Here is an 8,579-nt window from a genome sequence, read left to right as displayed (position 1 = left end):
AAAAGCTTAGCTAGACATGGAATTCGAAAAATAACTCAAAACAGAAACGAAATTACATTACAAGAGTAGAGAAAGAGTGAACAAACACATTTTTTTATTGAATGGGACGAAAACCCTAAGTTGGGTGGTGCTCCAATGGTTTCAAATCACCAAAATCGAAAAACCCTAAGTGGGTGCTCTCCTAAGAACGTGAAAACAGAATGGGGAAGAAGAAAGCTTTGCTGCCCATGAGAAAATGACCTAAAAACATGGTCACATCATTACAGACCCACATATTTACAAAAATGTCATTTTGCCACTTATAATTACAAAAATGCCATTATGGGTTGAAAATGGTAGCCTAGTGATGTAGACAGGCTCATTGACATGGCGCTGACGTGGCAATGATGTGAAAACTTTCCCTTCATCTTAAGATTAATGTCCAAGCTCCAAAATTTGCTCCACAAAATACCAAAAAATAATTAGTAACAAAAATTAGACCAATTAATGTCAAATTACTTAAAACTCGGAATAATGGCCCACTAAAGCCCAATTGAGAAAAATGCTCTAACAAAAGACAATTAAGCATTAAACAAGTATCAAAATGGGTACAAAAGGGCAATGGAATAAAAAAAAAATAATGACTCCTCAAACGTCCCGACTGGAAATTACTTAAATAAAATAATTTCTCAGGTCTCATAGTATCTTGATAGTGGATGCTCAAGTCTGGTGTTTGTGTCATTCAAGTCTGGTTCATTTGGTATATGTTCATTGTGATAGTGTTTCTGTGTGTTTTGTGTATTGTGCGTGTTATTTGTGTTGTGGAGTGAAAGTGTCGTGGCGCATAATAGTGTCATTTCTAGAGTAGTGAATAGTGCATGAATAATGTCGAATTCTAGCATTTAACTTGTGGAATTTTGTTCTGGTAGCTACGGTGCTTGTTTTCACTTGAAATTTTTTTCCCTACTTCTAAGACTTTGAACTTGATGGAGCAGCTGGTATGGTGTGGTTTGAGAGATTCAAAAAAATTTTGGACTAATTTTCAGTCAAACTTCAAAGGACCATAACTTTTGCTCTTATTATCATAACCACTATTATTTTTTATGCATTTGGGGTGGAATTTAATTTCCTACCCTATCATAGACCTCTTTCTCGGCTATCAAAATCATATTCTCCAGAAAATGCTGTTTTCTATTTTTTATCAATATTTTGTGATTTTTCTTCATTTTTTTCACATTTGAAAAACTTTTAAAAATACTTAAACTTTGAGTTTTGAGCTAATTTTTTTTTTTGTGGTACTGTTTGATTACTCAAGGGAAAATCCTACCAACTTTCAAATCATTTGGAATTCGTTTGAGTATACTTGTAATTTTACCCTTTGTTTTACCGATACCACTAGAATTAATGTATTTTGGTGCATGACTAGGGGAAATCCAAGTGACTTACAACCATTTGACCTTGAGATTGATAGGACCTTCCATAGAGGACTTATGCATAATAGGAATCCATCTGTACATCCTGTATATTTTGTGACCGTTCCTGATTCACCTGATACTCATGTTTCTATGCATTCGTATCATTTTGACATTCATTTTGAAACTGATAACATGGATCAACCTCCACCTTATGAGAGGACAATGAGTCAATCTCCCGAGGAGGAAGTTCCTTATGTTGTAAAAGTTGGATTAATACACTTGTTGGAAAAGTTTCATGGCGTTGTAGGTGAGGATCCGTGCAAACACTTGAAGCAGTTCCATGTTATGTATTCCACTATGAAGCCCGCAGATGTCCAAGAAGATATTGTGTACTTGAAGGCTTTTCCTCATTCCTTGGAGGGTAATGCAAAAGATTGGTTGTACTACCTTGCAACAAGGTCCATCACGAGCTTAGATGACTTGAAGAAATTGTTCTTGGTCAAATTCTTCCATGCATCCAAGACAACAACCATAAGAAAGGAGATTCATGGCATCAAGCAACAGTCTGGGAGAGTCTCTACGAATAATGGGAGATATTCAAGAATTTGTGTTCTAGTTGCCCACACCACAAAATATCTGAGCATTTGCTTCTTCAGTATTTTTATGAAGGCTTGCACCATATGAATAGGAGTATGATTGATGCTGCAAGTGATGGTGCTCTTGGTAATTCGATCCCAGCAATAACGAGGCAATTGATTGAGAACTTGGCCTCTAACTCTTAGCAATTTGGCGCAAGAAATGATGCCATTGTTGTTAAGGGAGTTCATGATGTAGGAGCTGCCGAGTACACTAAGAAGTTGGAGAGCAAGATTTATGCTCTTACCATCTTAGTCGACCAACTTGTTGGGAATCAAAGAGCTGCACCTTCTAATGCAAGAGTCTATTGCATTTGCACGTCATTTGAGCATTTCACAGATTCTTGCCACGCCTTGCAACAAGCCACAACTTTTACACCTTCTAATACTCTTCAAGCCTATGCTGTTAACATTTTCAACAATAGGTCGCCCCAACAACACCAGCAAAACCATGATTTATCAATCAACAGATACAATCTAGGTTGGAGAAATCATTCTAATTTGAGATGGGGCAACCAACAACAGCAAGAAAACCAACAGGTTCAAAATGTGCAGCCACCTCCTCACCAACAACAAAGAGTGGTGCACGTACCTATTTTGGACGCCACCAAATATGCCAAGTTCTTGAAGGAGTTGTGCACGCACAAGAAGAGGCTGAAGGGCAATGAGAGGATCAATATGGGGAGAAACATATTTGCACTGATAGGTAAATTTGTTCCTCCAATCCCTGAAAAGTGTAAAGACCCAGGTACATTCTGTGTTCCCTATATTATTGGTAATAATAAGTTTAAGAATGCTATGCTTGATCTGGGTGCTTCGATTAATGTCATGCCTCTGTCTATTTTAGATTCTTTGTCTCTTAGACTATTGCAACCGACGAGTGTGGTCATTCAATTGGTAAATAGAAGTGTTGCCCACCTTGCGAGTTTCATTGAGGATGTCTTGGTTCGGGTCGATGAACTGATTTTTCCTGCTGATTTTTACATTCTTGATATGGAAAAGGGATTTTCTCATGGTTCTGCCCCACTCATTTTAGGGAGACCACTTTTAAATACAGCTCAAACCAAAATTGATGTCCATGTTGGCACTTTATCCATGGAGTTTGATGACATTGTCGTACATTTTAATATTTTGGATGCCATGAAACATCCTTTTGAGGATCACTTTGTTTTTCACGTTGATATCATTGATCATGCTATTGATGGACATATTTCTAATTTCCACTCTTTGCATGCATTAAAATATTCATTTGTGTCTTAGTTATTTGAGTTTGCATACATTGATGTTCTTGATTCTGATTCTAATTTTGATACTGAATATGATGCGGATAATGTTGAATCTGATGAGTTTGACTCTCTGTGTGTTGTACCTATTGACTTTGATGTTATACAATCAAATTGCACTAACCATGTTGCAGGAAGTACCCTCTGATTGTTATATTGAGGTACATGCTGTGGAACCCATTTCTTCCTCCCCTCTAGTTCCTGATATTCAACCAGCATCCAACACTCCAGAGTTGAAACCGTTACCAGACAACCTCAAGTATGTCTACTTGGAGGAGGAGGAGGACAAACTGTCAGTCATCATTTCCACCTCCCTCATTGCTAAATAAGAGTATAGGTTGTTGCATGTTCTTAAAAAGCACAAGAAGGCAATTGGATGGACATTGGCTAACATTCCTGGTATTAGCCCATCAACATGCATGCACAGGATATTGTTGGAAGATGAAGCAAAGCTAGTGAGACAGCAATAAAGGCGACTCAACCCTATCATCTCAGATGTTGTTAACAAGGAGGTGACCAAGCTTCTACAAGATAGGATCATCTACCCCATTTCAGACAGTTAGTGGGTCAGCCCTATTCATGTTGTTCCCAAAAAGACAGGCCTCACTATAGTCAAGAATGAAAAAGAAGAGTTGATTCCAACAAGAGTGCAAAACAGTTGGAGAGTTTGCATCGACTACAGAAGGTTAATTCAAGAAACCAGGAAAGACAACTTCCCCCTGCCTTTTATTGATCAAATGCTTGAGCACTTGGTAGGTAAGTCCAACTATTGTTTTCTTAATGGTTTTTCTAGTCACTTTCAAATTCATATTGCACCTAAGGACAAAGAGAAAACCACATTCACCTGCCCCTTTGGCACTTTTGCCTATAGGAGGATGTCGTTTGGCCTATGCAATGCCCCTGGCACATTCCAGCAATGCATGCTTAGCATTTTCAGTGATTTTCTTGAAAAATGCATAGAGTTGTTTATGGACGATTTTACTGTGTATGGATCCTCTTTTGATACATGTTTAGACAATCTCGACAAAGTTTTGAATAGGTGCATCCAATCTAACCTTGTTTTCAATTTTGAAAAATGCCATTTCACAATAGAACAAGGCATAGTTTTAGGGCACATCATTTCAAGTAAGGGCATTGAAGTTGACCCTACCAAGATTTCAATTATTTCACAATTGCCTTACCTCTCTTCTGCACGAGAGGTTCGTTCTTTTCTTGACCATGCAGGATTTTACAGGTGCTTCATCTAGGACTTTAGTAAGAAGACTTTCCACTGTCCAACTTACTGCAAAAAGATTTGACTTCATTTTTAGTGACGAATGCAAAGAGGCTTTTGGTTGCCTCAAGAAGGCCTTGACTACCACTCCGATCATTGAGGCGCCCGATTGGACAGCCCCGTTCGAGCTGATGTGGGATGCATCCAATTATGCATTGGGGGTTGTTCTGGCTCAAAGGATTGATAAGCAGTCGAGGGTAATCTACTACGCCTCTAGGACATTGGATGCTGCCCAAGCAAACTACACCACAACAAAGAATGAGCTTTTTGCGGTTATTTTTGGGCTTGAAAAGTTTAGATCTTATCTGCTTGGTTCTCTTGTTTTTGTGTTTACCAACCATGCAACTCTTAAGTACCTGTTGAAGAAGGCAGAATCCAAGCCTTGGCTGATTAGATGGATGCTCTGGCTCTAGGAATTTGATTTGGAGATTCATGATAAGAGCAAAGCACAAAACTTCGGTGCAGACCACTTGAGCAGGATTGAGAGGTCTGATGATGATGCTTCACCAATCCGGGATGACTTTCCCGATGAAAGTTTGTTGACACTCTCTGTTTCTTTTCCCTCCCCATGGTTTTCTAACGTTGTGAATTATCTTGATGCTTTTGTTTTTCCTCCCCTAGCATCCATAGCTAAATGTGATAAACTCAAGAGCGATACTAGGTATTATATTTGGGATGACCCCTATTTGTGAAAGATGTGCAATGATCAGGTTACCAGAGATGTATTCTGGACCACGGGATTGACTCGATCCTTCAATTTTGTCATTCATTTGCACCTGGATTGTGGATTTTAGTGGCGCACGATCTTCAAGATGCGTGGAGGATTTGCAACACAAGTGAGCAATGCCTCAACAGATGCCTTAACAACCCATGTTATTTTGTCAGGTCTTCGATGTTTGGGGTATAGATTTCATATGCCATTCCCTATTTCTTTTGGTTTTACTTACATCTTACTTGTTATTGATTATGTCTTAAAGTGGGTGGAAGTTAAAGCCACCAGGACTAACGATGCTCAATTTTTTATAGACTTTGTCAGGTCTCACATATTCTGTAGGTTTGGAATTCCTAGAGTTGTCGTTAGTGACTAGGGCACCCATTTCTGTAATAGGTCCGTGGGGGGCTTTGCTTCGGAAATACGGGGTTATGCATGAGATTTCCACACCATATCACCCCCAAATTAACAGGCAAGCCGAGATATCAAGTAGAGAGATCAAGCAGCTAGTGTAGAAGATTGTGCAGCCCAACCGAAAGGATTAGAGCAACAGACTTGAAGACACTTTCTAGGCTCATAAAACTGCTTACAAGGAACCTATTGGGATGTCTCCCTATCGGGTTGTCTTTGGTAAGTCATGACACCTACCAGTGGAAATAGAGCAACGAGCCTACTGGGTTATCAAATCATGCAACTTCTCACTTGATCAAGCTGGGGAGTAAAGAAAGTTGCAACTGAATGAGTTAGATGAGATCTGTTTGGAAGCATATCATAACTCTATGTTCTACAAAGAGAAGACCAAGAGATTCCATGATAGCTCCAAAGCTAGGAAGGAATTTGTTATTGGTCAGCAAGTGTTATTGTAAAACTCTAGACTTGGTCTCATGGGTGGTAAGTTGCAGTCAAAGTGGATTGGTCCTTTTGTGGTGACTAATGTTTATCCTTATGATGCAGTTGAGATCAAGAGCCAATCCACCGATAAGAGCTTCAAAGTGAATGGGCATCGTCTGAAGCCATTCCTCAATAACCCTGCCTTGGTGGATACTATTGTAGAGGAGACTTCCTTGCTTGACCCCACTTCTATTTCACCATGATTCAGAGAGTTTTGTTTTTCCTTCCTTACTTTTATTACACTTGTCCAGGCCCATCTGCTGATGTTTCATTGGTTGATACTATGTTGAGTCAGATTAAGACAATGTGTAGTTTAAGTGTGGGGGAGTTTGTTTGTTGTTGTTTCCTTTTGTTTGTTTCCATTTTGTTAATTTGTGTTAAGTTTTTATTTTCTGTTTGGGACACTCACTTCACTTTTGGAGGATGAGTTGTTGGTTGTTTTGTGCACTGATATCCTTGCTTTCTCTTTGCATGTCAAGTTTATTTTGAATTGTTTTACCCTGTGTGAGAATTTGAGCCACTCTCTGTTCTTTCTTATGTGATATATGCCTCTTGAATGCTTGCACAATTGCCTTGGCTTGACTCTTTATGATGCTTTTCTGATTCACATGCAAGTTTGGATATGATTTAGGCAATTTTGTTCCGATGAGCCTATAGCCAGATGATCCTACCTTGGACTGTTTCCGTTGATAGTCATTTTTGAGCTTGCATACCCTTTCATTGTTCTACAGCTTATTACAAGCCCTTAACCTGAAAAACCATGATTCATCCTACCTTAGGAAATTTTGGAGCTTTGGAATTGTTTTGGAAATATGTGTTATTCTTTAAGTGTGGTTGCGCACAATAACTGTGGTTGTTCACACACACTTGTTTTGTTCATGGATTGCTCATTTGTACATTTTATGTTGGACTTGAAAACGGTTATTTCTCTACTCTAAAATGAAAAGAAAAAAAAATGAAAAATGAAGAAAAAAAATGAAAAGAAAGAAAGGAGGTTTGGGTTTTGTAACATTCTACGAGAATTGAATATGGAGGTGTTGGAGTTTGGAATTGCTTTGATGCTTGATTTTGACGTATTTCCCCATTGCTCCTATATTTCCTTTGGTTCTTTTTAGCCACTTATCCATATGTTCCACACGTTGTCCTCAACCCCATTACAACCTTGAAAAGTCCTTCTGATCTTGATTTGCATGCGTTTTGGTTTGGTTGTTGGTTCTAGCGGCTTGCCAAGTCTGTTTGATTTTCATTTTTCAGGGGAGCTTTGAGAGTAAACAGTAGCATGGAGATTTGAGTGATATAGTGCATATTTTGTGAGGTTATGTAGCTTTCAATTTACCCTAAGCTGAACTGAGTACTTGACATGTTTTGAATTGCTTGGATGATGTTCATGAATACCTTGCAGCTTTGAATCATTATGTGCTGGATGTGTTTCCATTTGTCTGTTTCGAGTCTATTTGTCTTGTGTCTCTTTTTGTCTCTCTTGTTATGTCTGTGATGTCCTTGCTTTGCTTTACTTTTTAATTTTGCCTAGGAGTGCAAAAGGGTAAGTGTGGACGATTTTGATGAGTCATTATTTTGGTGTGATTGTGTAATATATCTAATTGTATTGTAAATATGTTTATTTCGTTAGCTCACCCTATCTGCTTGTGTGTGGCGATGATCGTATACACGGTATACGTGAGCAGACAATGTTGCAGGTGGATCTGGTGAGGCGTAGAGCCGAAGCGAGGCTAGACTTGGGATATTTCATCATGGATTTATGTTTTTATGATTTTAAGTCATTTGTAAACTCTTATGTTATCAGACTTTAATTTTATAATGGATATTTACTCGTTTGGACTTTAGTTATTGTCATGGTGAAATAAAAGTTTTAAAATTTCCCACGTTTTTGGGAAATAGATTTATAATTAATGAGATTTTAATTTCTTACTATATTTTATTTATTTAAATCCGTAATATCCGGTCGCGATGTTACATTCTTCACAATAGTTGGAGAACAAATAATTGTTAGACAAATGTCATCAAGAAGGGGGTTGAATTGATGCTTTTAAAAAAAAATTGTCTTGATATCTATACTTAAGAAAATATCCTTTTTTTAATTATTAATTAAGTGTGTTACCGGAAGTGTAAAAAAGAGGTAAAGGAAAGAAGAAATTCACACACTGGTTCGGGTATAGCCAACCCTGTATCCAGTTCCTAGTCACCTCAATGTGAGAATGACAATCCCAATTCACTATCTTTAGATTATTTCAGTTACAACCACAATGACATAGTGAAACATGCAATAGAAAATTTCTAAAGATTGATTAACACTTATCTTGAGCCCTTTCAAGATGTGACAACACCTTCCTTCAATCACACAAGGGATGAAACACCTCTTTTGTACAAAAC

The 8,579-nt window shown here is 38.1% G+C and overlaps 2 protein-coding genes across 2 annotated transcripts; both read left to right on the top strand.

Annotated features, from left to right (window-relative positions):
* Nucleotides 1-1,397: 1,397 nt before the first annotated feature.
* Nucleotides 1,398-3,641, top strand: LOC146881692 (uncharacterized). Its single transcript, XM_085669307.1, has 5 exons — nt 1,398-1,967; nt 2,051-2,117; nt 2,229-3,145; nt 3,290-3,394; nt 3,447-3,641. Exons 1-5 carry the CDS (start codon nt 1,398-1,400, stop codon nt 3,639-3,641), a joined length of 1,854 nt encoding a protein of 617 aa, XP_085525433.1.
* Nucleotides 3,642-4,530: 889 nt separating this feature from the next.
* LOC146881691 (uncharacterized) lies at nt 4,531-6,391 on the top strand. The gene is made up of 5 exons (XM_085669306.1): nt 4,531-4,857; nt 4,999-5,119; nt 5,296-5,421; nt 5,640-5,769; nt 6,172-6,391. The coding sequence occupies exons 1-5, from the start codon at nt 4,531-4,533 to the stop codon at nt 6,389-6,391; spliced, it is 924 nt and encodes a 307-aa protein (XP_085525432.1).
* The last annotated feature ends 2,188 nt before the right edge of the window (nt 6,392-8,579 follow it).

This window comes from Vigna unguiculata, chromosome 11, assembly GCF_037176805.1.
Source record: "Vigna unguiculata cultivar grain cowpea cultivar isolate G323 ecotype 2 chromosome 11, ASM3717680v1, whole genome shotgun sequence".
In the NCBI taxonomy this organism is placed as follows: domain Eukaryota; kingdom Viridiplantae; phylum Streptophyta; class Magnoliopsida; order Fabales; family Fabaceae; genus Vigna; species Vigna unguiculata.
The sequence above is the reverse complement of the archived record's forward strand: the minus strand, read 5'-3'. Positions and strand labels throughout refer to the sequence as shown.

Bases quoted from the DNA above. Each gene is read 5' to 3' on its own strand.
- LOC146881691 (XM_085669306.1), top strand. From the start codon at position 4,531: ATGCAGGATTTTACAGGTGCTTCATCTAGGACTTTAGTAAGAAGACTT. The intron at 5,422-5,639 runs GTGAGCAATGCC...CATATTCTGTAG, and splicing joins GTGGAGGATTTGCAACACAA to GTTTGGAATTCCTAGAGTTG. The intron at 5,770-6,171 runs GCAAGCCGAGAT...GTAAAACTCTAG, and splicing joins TATCACCCCCAAATTAACAG to ACTTGGTCTCATGGGTGGTA.
- LOC146881692 (XM_085669307.1), top strand. From the start codon at position 1,398: ATGACTAGGGGAAATCCAAGTGACTTACAACCATTTGACCTTGAGATT. The intron at 1,968-2,050 runs GTCTCTACGAAT...TTGCTTCTTCAG, and splicing joins TCAAGCAACAGTCTGGGAGA to TATTTTTATGAAGGCTTGCA. The intron at 3,395-3,446 runs GTACCTATTGAC...ACCATGTTGCAG, and splicing joins AGTTTGACTCTCTGTGTGTT to GAAGTACCCTCTGATTGTTA.